The following is a 16,126-nucleotide window of genomic DNA, read 5'->3' on the forward strand; positions in this document are numbered from 1 at the left end:
CCGAGTATAGCCATCTATTTTGTCATGATAGCCAGTGTCACTAGTGAAAACAGGATACAGTTTGATGTTAATAAATTCTAGGGGGAAATAAGGATTTACATTTTTGAAAAGGGTGCTTATAAAACGTTTTAAAGGTTTTCTATTTTGTAACATAGAAGTGACAATATATAACAAAGGAAAATAAAAATACAGAAAAATGCTGGACTGTTTCCATTTTAATGTAGAAACAAACCTAAAGAATTTGCTGCACAGATAATATGGCAGGACAGTGTGCTATGAATCTGAATTTATGCTCTGAAATTATAATGAATAGTAATTAATGGTGAAAAAGTTATGGAGTAATGATGGAATATACTGATTTGTAATAGATTAGACTTTTGGATATTTTAGACAGCAAAAGCTTAGGAAAAGGGGTGCATGTTTATATCTGAATAGAATGAGATGTCATTGCCTAAATTAATAATGCAAACTTGAAAAATAGCCCCAGGTTCAAAAGACCAATTATAAAATTCTTTTGTAAACAAATCTATATTCACATTTTTCATGAATAATTATAACTACAAGTATTTCTTCACTAATGTTCAATTTATAAAATGAAAAATATATTTTCAAGTAAAACTTAAGTAATATTCCAGTTTCTAATGACGGTAAACTTACCTGCAAATAAGTGTTAATAATGACAAACACAGGAATACTCTATGGGAATAATTTTTATATATCTATATTAACAACAAATAAAAATCTAAATGGGAAAAAAGTTAAAGTGTTTTAAAGCAAAAAATAGAAAAATATCAATAGGACAAATATAACCACATCATCTTAAGAAATATCTGATCATCTTATGAATATTTTTATTCCATGGAAGTCACACATACTCAAAAAAGGAAAAAGATATGTTCCTTGTTGTTATAAGGCAGACATGGTAAAAGCATTTTCTTACATTATGCAACCAAGACAATCGTTGTAAACTTCTCTGCTCATTTTTAAATCTTTTGCTCATCAACAAGAAAACAAAGGTATCTGTTGCCAATGCCACATTTCATTCATAGTTCCTAACATCACTATTCATGTATCTGCAAGGTTTCGTATTCCTAAGCAAGGTTAACTTGTCTTTGTTCACGAGTGAAGCAGACCTAACCACATGTACACGGGCCTGTTATATGAATAACAAGTGTTCAAACTGTTAAACTGTCAATAATAATCAAATTTCCAAAAACTTCTAAATAAAGATAAAACCAACCTTTTATCAAGAATTTCAAACATTTCAAAAGGAATTGGACAAACATCATGAGATGTAAGTGTCCTGAGTATTAATTCATAGGGCAGTGGCAATACTCTTAGAAAACACAATCTCCTTTTACCCACAGTGGCTGTCGGAGGCATCGCAGGGACGGAACCCAGCTACCTCAGATGCCCTTCTGAACGGACGTGACGCTGTGTCAGGGAGACAGCGTGCATAGGAGGCAGGGAACACAACCTTAACCTCAGCAAAAACATGATACGATTTCAAACCAAGAAAGACTGAAATATTTTGAAATGTTTAGGCACACAAAGACTAAGTCTACCAAAACGCAGTACTTACCAATGAGACAATATTCTAACCCCTATCTTTGTAGTAATACTATAATAATTAATAATAATAGTAATACTATTAAATAAATTAAATTTAATAGTATTAAAAGCCATAAGTCATACTTCTAGGAATTTCTTTTGCAAAAAATCATGGATATGCACAGAGATTTAGGAATAAGCATTTTCAAATGAAAATGCCTAAAAATGGCCCAAATGTCTAAAAAAACCTCATGAAGTGACTACTGTTTGTCCATCTAACTTGAAGCCATGCAAGCATCAGAATGCACTGTAGACGAGCGGTCCTCAAGTGAGGCATTCAGAGCTCTACAGTATGTCAGTGACTACGTAACAGACGATGCTGGGTTTAATGTATTTTTAACAACTACAAAAATGGGGGGAAAGTCCATCAGGGCATGCGTTATAAAGAAACTTCAAAAAACGGGAGACCTTCAGGGCACTGACACTCTTGTACTGAACACTATCCTGAAGCCACAAGGTGCAGCAACACCTGTAACCATCCAAGGGACAGTCTGAGAGGAAACCCAGGGCGCCCGCGTCTCTGCCAGGCCGCGCTCCTCCTCTAACGTGAGCGAGGCTCCCGGAAGGCTGCCCCTCTCGCCGCCCGTATTTCACGAGAGGTTAAGACGGCAGAGCCTACTGGGTCAGCTCCTGCAGAGCCTGAGCCCTTAGCTACACAGCCTCCTGCTTATTACCCCAGAACGAGGACACGGACCGGATGCCGGGGCTAACTCAACAGCTACTCTGATCGATAGCATCCCCATTAGAAAATTTTTTCCTGTCAAAACAGCATCATATAATTATTTCTTAATATTATGAGTAAATATTACAGATGTTACCTAAGAAATTCACTTTTAAGCAGTAAAAAACACTTTTATATATTTTATATAGGGATGTGGAAATGATCCTGTTTGAAACAACAGTTCTGCTACTTTTAAAACAACAGTTTGAAAACCACAGTTATACAAAATTAACGAAATGGAAAGGTGGTCCCAATTTGTTAAGCGTGAAAACTAAAATTTAAAAGAAATTTAAAAATCCCCCAGAACCACAACTCAAATCTAATGCATACAATATACACCGAAAGGGTATAATCCTGAGCTTAAAGTGATAATTAGGGAAAATTTTTACAATTTCTCTAATTGCTTTTCTGCATTTTACGGAGAAGGCAACTATACAGTATGACCTCCTCAGTATGGAAAAGAATATTCAAACTGTTTATTTTTTAAAGAACTCATATCAACACCTTAAAATCTCTATGTCTACCTCTAATTGGATCACCATTTTACCAAATTTCCCAGAAACACCAATCTAGTGCTAAGCAAAGACAGAACTAATAAAATGTTGAATGAATGAATAATTAATGAATGAAATATATCTGTAATATCTCTGTAGTATTAAATGACCTTTAACATAAAACTCACTGCAATAATGAGGATAATAATAGAGATTATGGCAATCTATTTACTGAATACACAGGCTACAGGAATCCATAGGAATACAAAAATGTCTTTTTTAACGAAGGCTTCAGGCTTAAGGTATACATAGATCCTAATGTTTAACAGTAGCGGGCTGTATGGAAAGAACCCCCTCCACGTCCCTGTGTCGTCATGTGTAATGGGGTCCATAAGATCTTCAGCTCCAGAATGGAGAAGGCCCTCACACCGAGACTCAGGCTGCACAGTGTGGCCGATGAAGCCCCTAAGACAGATGTCACCTGGCTGCCTGCAGACTCTGCGGTGTCCAACAAACCATCTAATGTGCTCTGAATTCACTCTCATGGGCTGCAGGTATAGCATGATCTGGCTGCAATGTCCAGTTCCCATTTTATTTTTCACCTGCACCCTCCACACACACTTCATCGCAGAGTGAAACGGGATTATTTACCACTGCCTGACCACGTCTTGAACTTCTGGCACCTATGTCTTGCTGTGGCTGCAAGGCTGACCCTGAAGTGCAGCAGACATCCCTTAGCCACCAAGGATCGCAGGGAACAGGCTGAGCACATGTGATCTGGATCACACTGTCGGCCCGAAAATGCTACAGCACACCATTACCTTCTGCGCCCAGGTCGTCGACATTTCCTCATCTTTTAAGCCCCGGCTGAAATGCTGTCTCCACTAGGAGGAAGTCCGTGTGGCTGGACTGGTTTCTTCCTATGGACACTCCTGGCCCTTTTCTTTCCTGACTGAAATCTGTATTATAACTCTTTACAGGCACTACTAGTCACCTATTATGCCTCAACGTCCTTCAAGGCAGGAAACATTTCTTGCATTGTCTTCATTGCCTAAAAGTGCTTCACTCGGTGTAGACGAGGGCCACATGCATGGAATAACTCATGAAATGGTATGGTCCCTTACTATGGCCAAGAAATAAAATCACCTGAAATTCAGATGTATAAAGGATTACAAACCCCAAGTGTTAAGATTATAAAAAATGGAAAAGAACTTTACAATTTTAAAAACAGTCACTAAAATTGGATGGTGAAATAAACTCCTGACCTAGTAAGTGAATCCTGCTTTACGCTGTGCTAATCCACGTTCATCAGAAGAGCAATTCCTTCCTGCGAATGCAACGCAACGGCTACTGACTCCACCTGCTTGGTAACGAACCCTTACCTGTAGTCACACCAGGGGCACCTGTAGGGCTTCTCTCCTGTGTGCACCCGCTTGTGCCGAGTCAGATGAGACTGGGTTGTGGAGGCAAAGCTACACTCATCACATTTGAAAGGTTTTTCTCCTGCAAAATAGAAAGCAGTGCTATACATGAATAATTATAAAAACTGGAAATGAAGGGCCAAACCTGTTACTAACAATTAAAAAGAAACTTACTTCCATTAAAAATTTAAGAATATAGTTCAATGGGCTACTCACATTTAGGACGCCTGAATATTCATTCCCCGAGTGAGAAACTTAGAAGACACCACTGATTCTTATTTCTATATTTGAATGGAGGCAAGGTACATATTATGGAGCTCAAATGTAACTTACACAAACTTACACAAAAGCCTGGTCGAGCACTACATTTGGAGTCATTTGACAAACTATGTTACATTAGAGTCATTATAAAAATCTCACTGAGGATAAAAGCATGAAAAATCATAGAATAGAGATATTCTTTGAATATACTATATAAAATCTTAAAGTTAAATATGAAGAAAAAATAAAGCTCTAATTCGATACCAGTGAAAAAACTGTTTGAGGTAAGGAAAATATACAGTTCACTAAAGGTGAGTAAGAGGTCACCACAGAAAAAAAGGCCTCAAAGAAACACATACAATACTATTTCACAGTGTCCCCCTGGATGGATCTAACTGCTCTACCCACACGCGCATTTCACCTGTCAGCTGGCTCAGGCTTGCACACTGCTCACGGCTAGTCCTCTCAATGACACCTTTCTCTGCACCAACCACTCCTCCTGCGCACACACACTTTCAAAGAAATCATCAAATCTCAGTTTTTAATTGTATTAGCCATACTGGCTGGTAAGTACTTGAAATATGGCTATTTCACTCAGTATAAGTTTTAAATTTAAAAAACTGATATGGGATTTACCTATGTAAAAAAAAATGTCTGTAGAGAATAGCTTGGGAATGTGAATCTACTTTTAAAGTATAAATTTTATCAAATCTAAATATCAATCACGGATTAGATATAAAAATTTAGCCTCTGAATTGAGATGTGCTAGAAGTATAAAATGCACTCCGAATTTCAACATCCCAGAACAAAAAAAATATAGTAATTTATATTGATTTCATGTTGGAAATGAAAATAATTTGATGTATTTGCGTTCCAATTAATTAACATAGTGTGTGATATAAGTCTTAGGAGTAGAATTTAGTTAGTTATTCACCACCTACATACAAAACCCAATGCTCATCATTACAAGTTCACTCCCCTTAATTCCCATCACCTCTTTCCCACAACCCCAATCCCCCCAGCTCTCCTCCAGGAACCTTCAGTTTATTCTCTACAGTGGAGACTCTATAAAGTTTGCCTCTCTCTTTTTTGTTCCCCCATGTTCATCTCTTTTGCTTCTTAAATTCCATCTATTAGTGAAATCATATGGTATTTGTCTTTCTCTGACTAACTTATTTTGATTAGCATAATACACTCTAGCTCTATCCACGCTGTTGCAAATGGCAAGATTTCATCCATTTTGATGGCTGAATAATATTCTTATATATATGTATGTGTGTTTATGGATATATAGGAATACACACCACATCTTCTTTATCCATTCTTCAGCTGATTGGCCATTTGGGCTTTTTCCATAATCTGGCTCTTGTTGATAATGCTACACACCATGTCCCTTTGAATCAGCATTTTGTACACTTTGTCCACATTTTTGTACCATATTTGTACCCTTTGTACTAGGTGGTTTTGAATCACCTAGTAGTCCAATTGCTAGATCACAGGGGAGTTCTATTTTTAATTTTTGAGGAACCTCCATAATGTGTTCCAGAGTGGCTGCACCAGTTTGCACTCCTACCAGCAGGGTTAAGAGGGCTTCCCTTTCTCCGCATCCTAGCCAACATCTGTTGTTTCCAGTGCTGTTAATTTTAGCCATTCTGATAGGCGTGAGGTGGTATCTCATTATAGTTCTGATTTGTATTTCCTTGATGATGAATGATGTTGAGCATCTTTTCATGTATCTGTTAGCCTCCTGGATGTCTTCTCTGGAAAAGTGTCTACTCATGTCTTTTGAATTTGTATGGAACCACAAAAGACCCCGAATAGCCAAAGCAATCTTGGAAAAGAAAAGCAAAGCTGGAGGCATCACAATTCTAGACTTCAAGTTACATTACAAAGCTGTAGTGATCAAGACACGATGATACTGGCATAAAAACAGACTTACAGATCAATGGAACAGAATACAAAATCTAGAAATGGACCCACAACTGTATGGTTGACTAATCTTTGACAGAGCAGGAAAGAACATCCACTAGAAAAAAAGACAGTCTCTTCAACAAATGGTGCTGGGAAAACTAGATGGCTCCATGCAAAGGAATGAAACTGGACCACTTCCTTAAACTGGACCACTTCCTTATACTATACACAGAAATAAATTCAAAATGGATGAAAGTCCTAAATGTTAGACAGGAAACCATCAAAATCCTAGAGGAGAACACAGGCAGTAATCTCCTGGACACTGGCGATAGCAACTCCTTAACTAAATATGTCTCTGGAGGGAAGGGAAACCAAAGCAAAAATAAATTATTTGGGACTTCATAATCAACACAATCAACAGAACTAAAAGGTGACCTTTGGAATGGGGGATCTGCAAATAATACATCTAATAGAGAGTTAGTGTCCAAGATACATAAAGAACCTGTAAAACTCAACACCCAAAAAATAATCCAGGTAAAAAATGGGCAGGAGACATGAACAGACATTTTGTTCACTATTTAAAAAAGCAATTCACTTGTTACTCTTTTTTTTTTTTTAATATGGTTGCCAGGAAACTTAAAATGACAAGTGTAGCTTCCATGACATTTCTGTTGGACAGCAATGAACTAGAGAAAACTTCACAACCACCTCCTCCCCCAAATTATTTATAATACAAAATAATACTCCTCTCAGCAAACGTTCTTTCTGAGAAGTTTTACACACATTTTATGTGTGTGCAAAATTCTACTTGCCACATCTTAATTCTGGTGTTTTTTGAATAGTTTTATAAGTATACTGACTTATGTAGAAAACAAAGGATGAACTACCTTGGTATAAAATTACTCTACATCAATTCCACTAGCAACAAGACTACATCTGTCCTGAAAACTAGAATGTTTAGAGTCTTGTCCTATTTACGTGGCCGTTAGCTGCACACATTCCCGTCTCAGCAGATGGCGTCCTACCTACTACTGCAGGCCGGGTAGCAGCTGGAAGAAGCCAGATGGACTTCGATCCCAGTCCAGGTTTTCCCATATTTCACTCCCTACCTGTCAACCCCCTGGACAAGATCAGAAGGGTAAAACCACCGAACAAGCAGGACAGCAGGACAGTTATGAGGATGAGAGAAGACAAAGCACACGCAAGGTCCTTCTCAGGGGGTCCAATGCCTCGCTGCTTCTGTGGCCTATGTGCCTGGAGTGGCTGAACACAGGTATGGGCACACTCCCCTCCCACGGAGATGAAAAAAGGGGCACACCCCATGCTTCTCCTCAAGCTCTCCAAACCAGTAAAAAGACAAACTTTTTTTTTTTTTTAAGACAAACCCTTTTATATACAAAACAGGTGGTTTCTCACAGTGAATTTAACATAGAGAAACCATTTAATAGATCCTACAAGGAAATACTTGATTTATTTTTGTAAAAACAAGAACATATGCAAAGCAGAGTAAAATCTTGGGAGTTGAGAGGCATTTCTGTACCTTTCAGCCATTTGTTCTCAAGATAAATCCCATCTATAACACAACTGAGTGGTCACTCAGGGTCAACTTGAATAAATTTGTTCACGGTCTCTAAACTGCTGGTCAAGGCACTTACATTGGTATAGACAACTATACTGAACTTAGACAAAAGCTCCCTTTCAAGATGATGGTGGATTTTGCTTTTGTTTGAGACACCAGACGATCTTCCTCTTGCCGAGGCTGAAGAAAATGTCTCTATGTCTTCTAATTTGATACAGAAATATGCTATATCATAAAGCATATATCATAACTATGCTATATTATATTTCTTTATATAGCATAAAGAAATATGCTATATCATAAAGCATGGAAGCATATGTGAAACGTCTCCATTCATTATGAGAACCGAACCGCAAGACTATTTTAGCTACACACCAACGTCAGAGAGCAGGTCCCATGGACAACAGGAACACAAAGTGATGCACTCATCTGGATAAAACCCCACGCATTAATAACTGTTTCACTCACTTGACGTATCTACACTGACCATACGAGGTGGACTGAAACTACCACCACAATCAAGACAGTGAACACAGCCACCATCCCCAAAGGTCCCTTTCTCTCTCTGGCTCATTCCATCCTCAAACAAACTCTCATCTGCTTTCTGTTACTATATATTAGTTAGCATTTTCTAGAGATTTCTATACATAGAGTACGTACTCTCTTTTGTCTGACCTTGTATCAGCATTATTTTGCGACTCATTCATGTTGCTCCAAGCGTAAATATTTGTTTTTTATTACAAGTGGAGGAGTAGCATTCCATGATATGAATGTACCACATTTTGTTTATCCATCCACCAACTGAAGGACATTTGAATTGTTTGCATTTTGGGGTGTTACAAACTAAGCTGCTACAAATTTTTATGTGCAAGTCTATGCATGGACATGTATCTCTTTTTCTCTTGGGAAAACATCTAGGAATGGGTTGGCTGGGTCATTTGGTCGGTACATAATAATTTTGTAAGAAACTGCTAACCTTTTTCCAGAGTGGTCTGACCATTTTACATTCCTACCAGCAGCAGAGGAAAGTTTCCACTGCTCCAAATCCTCACCAATACTTGGTACGGTCAGTGCTTTCAGTTTGTATTTTTCTAATGATGTTGAGAATCATTTCATGTGCTTATCTGCCATACATTTATATCCTTTGGTGACATGTCCGTTCAAATCATTCAACTCCCTTTTAGTTGTTTGTTTTCTTGTATTTTGAGACTTCTTTATACATTACAAATACAAATCCTCAATTAGATTTGTGATTTATACATATTTTTCCCCATTCTTTGGTTTGTCTTCACATTCATTCTCTTCACAGTGTCTTTCCATAGGCGAGTAGCTAACTAATGTATAAAGTTTTTAGTTTGTCAGTTTATAATTTTTCAAGTTATGGGGTTTTGTTTTCTAATTAAAAATCAGGGTTCTGATGTGGTATCTAAGAAATCTTTGCTAATCTATGGTCAAAAAGATTTTTCTTCTAAATTTTCTTCTAGAATTTAAATAATTTTCAATTTCATATTTAGAACAGTTTTGAGTTAATGTTATACATGATATGATATACAGATCAAAGTTCATTTTTACTGCATACATATATCCAATTGGTCAAGCATTATACATTAAAAAGACTGCATTGCCTTTGTTCCTTTGTCAAAAACCCATTGACCATACAGACGTAGGTCTGTTCTGTAATTTCTGCTCCATTACACTGATAGATGTGTCTTCTTGATGCCAATACCAGAGTGACTTGATTATTGTAGCCTTATGGTAAGTCATGAGGCCAGGTTTGTTCATTGTCCTCAAAACTCTTTCAGATAGTTGCATTTCCAATTTTAGTATATGTGCTGCTGAAGCAAACACTGGATCATTGCATTTCTGTTTGAATTTTAAAATCAGCTTGTCAATTTTTTAACAACAACAAGAAGCTTGATGGGATCTGAATCTTTTGAGTCCATGAACATGGTATGTCATTCTATTTAGGTTCTTTAATTTCTCTTGGCAATTTTTTGCAGTTTCCAGTGTAGGGGTTTTGCACATCCTTTGTTAGATTTCTTCTACATATCATACTTTGGTCACAAACAACTGACAACTACAGGCATGGATCTATCCTGTTCCACTGATGTATCTGTGTAACTTCAGGCCAATACAATACAGTCATGACTATTGTAGCTATATAATAAGAGGTCAAGTTAGGTAGTATAAATCTTCCACTCTTAAAATAATGAATCTAAGTAGTCAAACAATAAAAGATGTTTTTTTTTCATTAAGCAAGTAGACAACTATATCCTGATGTCTCCTTATTCCATTCAAACTAGTGTTTGAAAATGTGTCGTGTCACAACTCACTGCTAAATTGTTTATTCAAATAGCCTTGGGGTAGGCATCTTTAATCTATCCATTTTTCATGGATTTGGCAGGAATCTGGAGAGGATAGAGGGTGACATTATGGACTCATTGTCTGAGTTAGGAGTGTAAATGAAAGGTCATTTAAGCTCTTCAAAGCTAATTTTCTTAGTTTAGAGATTTAAATAAGCACTTAAAAAACAAGGTTAACATAGCTTATTTCATCTAAATTTTTATGACATTTTTATATGACACAATTGAAACTTAAAAAACACTTTTAAAGAATAATGTCATTTATATTCTCTATAATTCTACTAATTTGGAGTTCACATTAGGCTAGCATTATATTGTAAGGAACTATAAGTTATCATTTCATACTTGACAACACTGTGGATTAAATTGTGTAACACTAAGAAATTTTGAATTATATGCAGGTTGACAGAGAAAAAAATATAATGCTACCAAAATATGCAACATAAAAATCCTATACTATAAGCACTAAGTAAAGGAAGGCTCAAGCATATATGTGTAGGCTCCCGGAAGGGGAAGAAAGCCATGTCAATTTTTACAAAGTACAGTTTAATCAAATCTGTGCATAACAGTTAGTTTATAACTCATTTGTTTTGTTACATGCCCAATGCTACTGTTTAAATATTTTTTTTCATCCACAAATGATAATTTCTTCAGGTAATTTCAGGAAATTTCTTCAAGTACTTTCTTCAGGGAACTATACTTCAGAAACACAGAAGCAGTTTTTGTGTTTGTTAGGCTCAATATATAGGCCAAGAAATAAACTCACTTTAAAGGTTGTAAAATTTGAAAAAAATATATATACACAAATTTTAAGTAAGAATTCCAGTTTGCTAATATTTGTCCATGCTTGAACTGAGATAGGTACTATATGAAGGGGTGCATACACTTGTTAAGGACTGATCAAAATGACTTAGTGCACTGGGATCAGCCCTTCTGAATCCTCCGTCATTCCAACACCAGAAAGCTGAGTCGATCCAGGAGTGAGGCATTCTCTACTCTTGAGCTGTGCAACCTGCTAGTCAGCAGGGCCACCTGCATCTGCCCTACTCAAAAAAGCAGAACAAAGGCGGACTTCCTTTCCTCCTATTCCCCTTTATGTGACATAACAGTGCATATTAAATAGTGTTGCTCTTCACACTCTCCTCTATGAACAATAATCTTGGCCAAAATAATCATTAAGGAATGTTCTGCATCTCAGGTAGCTCTGATAGAAAAGTAGAGAAAGTCGGGGTGGGGGAGGGGACGCCAGAATGGCTATGGATATAGAGCAGTGCCCTTTGTGTGTCAACGATCTGTCAAAAGGGCTGCACACTTCTCATGGAAACTCACACTTCGCATTCCTTTGGGCAGGCTGCTGGTTATTAAACTGGCCAAGACCCTTCAGCTACACGTGAGGATCTGCTCCTGTGCCCTTGAATCAAGGGTCTCTGACAGGTGATAAAAGTAAATCTTGGAATGGAAGATGTTTTGTGTCAGCCCCCTAGACAGTCTGTATTGCAGGAGGGAATTATTTACGCCATTTGGAGCACTTTTGATACCTATCCCTTTCCAAGCTGATTGTGATTTGCGTGGGCACTCTGTGGTAAAAAGGTAAACCATGTCGAAGAGGAATACATCAGAGAAATATAGATTTCAAATGCACCATACAATTCTGGCCTTGGGAAAAAAACAAGTTGTATGTTGCTTAAATATTACAAATCCAGCATAAAAGCCAAGGGCCTAGACTGAGTTGTACTAAGCTGTTTGGTTGAAGCAAACAGTCTTCAGGACTGACTTTGGTATTAAAGAATCATGTTTGATTTGTGCCACAGAGGCAGATAAATGCCACGAAGACAGATGCCTCTGTCTGTGAGACACTGTCCTATATGGTATAAAGTTAATAGCAAAGTAATAAGGAGCCTCTGGACCTGACATAAAGTACAAAGTTGTGCCTGCTCGACGCTGGCTTCATGATCGATCACCTGTAAGCGCCCGTGATCACAGCGCGACAGTCCTCACCACCGGGAAAGAGGGAGCTCCGCCGCACTGGCAGAGGTGGCACAGGGGGCTCCACGGGTCCCGGGCCCCAGCGGGGAGCAACCAGGCAAGCAGAAGGACCGCACGGCAGCAATACACTGAACACACTGAGAATAAAGCACTCCATGTGAGCACACGTTCACACACACACACCACTCCAAGCTTCTCCAAGACAGCTGCCAAGGAGGGCTGGGTTCCACTGGGCCTCTCCTGCCGCCCCTCACCCCGACTCCCTTTCCCTGGATTCATGGGCTGTGGCCACAGGTTGCTACTATAAACTGAAAGGGGGCTTCCATGTTTACAGAATTGAGTGTAAGTTTCCAACATCATGCTAAACACTGGAATTTCCCCACCCTCGATAATAACTCTTACCCCATACAGAGACCTGAATCATACACTCACGATCTGAAAGAAGTGACTGGCATTAGTTTTTACTAATCTTACAAATACCATGATGGGCACTGGAGCTACCTATGGCGGTTAAATATAACATATCAAAATTCAAAATGTCCCACAAACAACCTATTCCGTGTGTCTTCATTTCATGCCACTCTGAGTGTGACCGCCGAATACCCACCATCATGGTCCCCAAGGAAAAGCCCAACATTCAGTGACAGATTGTGTTACCACATGATTTATCATCTAAACTAGGTCACTTTTGATAATAAAACAGTTTTGTTAATAATTAGAAGGGACAATGCCATTAACAGCTCTGTCCCGGGCACATATAATTTACAATTATTAACATAATTACTTATAAGACCGACTAGGTAATCAATTTTAATGAATATTTAAAACTTTCCATTCTGAACTGTTCCTAACTGAGGCACCTACTTGATTTTGTTGAACCATTAAGGATGCGGATCGCAAAGAGGACTGCTGCTCCGTGTCGATGTCTACTCAAGCTGCTCTCCGTTTTTCAGAGCAAGAAAAACAGAAGCCGCAAGAACCTAAAACCTACTGGTCCCAACTGGCAGAGGGACTGCCCCTAGAGGGTCAGGTGGATAGGTGGGCCAAGAAGTAGCTGGGCGGGAGGGAGGTGGACCCTCTGGATAAGCCAGGAGCCAACTAAGGAGGCAGGGGTGAGTAAGGAAGTAGGTGGGGATGCTGAGGGGGGAGGGCTGCGCCGGAGAGCCAGCCGGCCTCGAGCCTCACCCACCACGTCCAAGGCAAAGTCTCGCCAGCAGAGAGGGCCTGGTGTGGCTGCACATGGCAGAAAGCTCTTTCCCCTCCTTCGTCCCATGTATTTGCACTGCACATACATGCAGTAGGGCGACTTTTTTAAACCTATAAAAATAGGTGACTCCAAATCTTAGGTCACTCAAGCAGAAACCTCAGTAGACCCTCAAGCACAGGGGTGTTACAGAAACACACAAGACATGCCATGGAGGGCTGAGCGCGGGTGCCAGGCACCGGGCGGCCGTACTGACCTGTGTGCTGGCGGCGGTGCTTGGTGAGCGCGTGCCGAGTCCCGCCGGCGAAGCCACAGAGGTCGCACAGAAACGACTTCTCGCCTGTTGCAACAATAAACAGATGAGGGACTGCGGAGGTCACAGATCATTAAAACATATCTATCAAGGCTTTCAGGGTTACTAATTCCTCCAATCAAATGTTTCCATGTAAATATGTCAAATGGGAATGAAATTACCACTGCGGTTTATTGACTGTGATAAAATCTGAAAAGCACCACTGAACATAATTACATACTTGTCAGACCCATAAAAATTAGCTTTATTATCAATGGAATGGTTTTGTACAACTTCATTTCTGGTAGATGTCTTCCAGATGGGGCTGCTTTATGCACTTGAACAGTTTTTATGCATATCCTGATTTTTTACAATTCCCATACATCTGGCCTTTCTGAGCTGAGTAAAGATTGCTTGGAATAGTTAATATACAGTATCTAGGATTCTGCTTAAATAAAACATATTGAATTTTCCAACAACTGAAGGATATTGAATTGGTTTTACCCGATTCTATCAGGTTCTTCTTTAATAACTTCCTACTTAATAATATGAATTAAATGGTTTCCTCGCACATGCTGAAGATCCCAAGTAACAATAAAATCCACATTATTCAGGACCAATAACAATTCAGTGCTGTTTATGTTTCTCAAACTTGCATGGCATAAAAAAGCAAGTCTAGGGATTGCTAAAGAAATTATAGAAAAACTTCAATTATTCATCTTTAATGACAGTCCTGGACGGAATACCTCTGCAACAATTAGAGACAGATTTGGCAGAGTTGGTATTTGTTAAAAGTGTGTAAATGCTCATTTTATTTCAGCATTTTTACACAAGTGAACACTTTCCACTACAGTGTATAAATGCGATCTATCTTTTTTCCAGCAGCATATTCAGGCAGTAAGCGCTGCCAAGCTGGGCAGTTTATCCCACAAGGCTCAAAGGGAAGGGCAAAAGAGAATAAAAATGCTAACCGTGGAGTGATACAGCGAAATTATAAAATACTTTTCCAGAAACAAAATAAATCATTTGTATCTATTCTTATGTACTTTACTCATCTAGATGTTTAATGCAACAAGTCTTTCAATGGTTTTGCCCGAGTCAGCTGGCTTTGTTCTAAAACATTTTGGCATTTCATAACAGAAATTTAGCTTGATATATTTGGAAAATGCTGGTTGCCTTTGTAAAGTTAGAGAAAAAAAAGTAGTAAATATAGGAAGGCAGAATAACTTCAGTAACCAAAAAGAGTCCCCCCTTCATTTGTGAGCATTATTAGCTTTTGTCATCTAGATGAACGTGCATTAATAAAGAGAGTTTTAAAGCAAATTATGTATAATCTCATTTCCCAAAGGTATATGAAAATGTTCACTGTTATCATTTATGAAAGAAAGTTGAATTTAAATATTTTTCCTATCTTTGCTTTCCTATTTTGGGGTTAAGTTTGTCCCCTGGCATCATCATCTCAAGATTTAAAAAAAAAAAAAAGTAGAGTAGATGGCCGTGAAGAATAAAGTTTAATTATAATCACTCATTTAATTATTTAATCAATTTGGAATATAAATCTTGCCAACCAGCCATATTATCAATTAAATAACACTGAAAGTAGACTTTTTAAGAATCCCATAGATAATTTGCTCGTTAACATTAACAAACTACTCTATGCAAAGGCAAAGCTGTTCCCCGAGATGTCCTTCCCAGCACAGCACTGTGGGCATGAACCCCCCATGCACGCGTGGCCACACATCTGTGCCCGGTCTCCCCTGTGTACGCCTGAGAGCACATGTGTGTGCGGAGCGGTGTGGCAGTGGAAGGGCTGTGCCACCCAACTAGCAAAACCTCTAGTGAGACACAGGATCCTTATTGCTCTGAGTTGCAGGAAGACAGGGATTCCTTTCTCCCATTTATGAACTTCTTTGTGACTTACATCTTTCTTGTAACATAAAAACAGAAAAATCCTCATGAGATTTATACCCTTTACAGGCAGATATGCTGCAGAGATATATGAAGTTCTATTCCCTTTCCTATTTGAAGATATGTATAGGCACAAAGACAAAATTATTAATTTTCAATGTGATTCAATTCTAGATACATTAGTGACCTTAATTTTTTGAAGTGCGAATTTTAGTTAGGATGTTACCCTGCAATGCATTTGTATGTCACATTTACCTGGTGACTTGATTTGTTTTTCATTCTAAATTTGATTTCACTTGTTTTTTGTTTGTTTTTTGAGGGGGTAGAGGCATTAGGCTCGGATAGTGGACATTAGACGATTTTTCAAAACAAAAA

The 16,126-nt window shown here is 38.4% G+C and overlaps 1 protein-coding gene across 1 annotated transcript in view; it reads right to left on the reverse strand.

Annotated features, from left to right (window-relative positions):
• Nucleotides 1-16,126, reverse strand: part of ZNF407 (zinc finger protein 407) — a 436,284-nt gene that overhangs the window by 157,613 nt on the left and 262,545 nt on the right. Inside the window, exons 6-7 of the mRNA XM_080821149.1 lie at nucleotides 13,808-13,891; nucleotides 4,209-4,329 (exon numbers count right to left, since the gene is read on the reverse strand). Of these exons, the coding sequence (XP_080677275.1) occupies nucleotides 4,209-4,329; nucleotides 13,808-13,891 (205 nt within the window). The remainder of the gene's footprint in view (nucleotides 1-4,208; nucleotides 4,330-13,807; nucleotides 13,892-16,126) is intronic.

Source organism: Martes martes (genome assembly GCF_963455335.1).
Source record: "Martes martes genome assembly, chromosome: 13".
NCBI lineage: Eukaryota > Metazoa > Chordata > Mammalia > Carnivora > Mustelidae > Martes > Martes martes.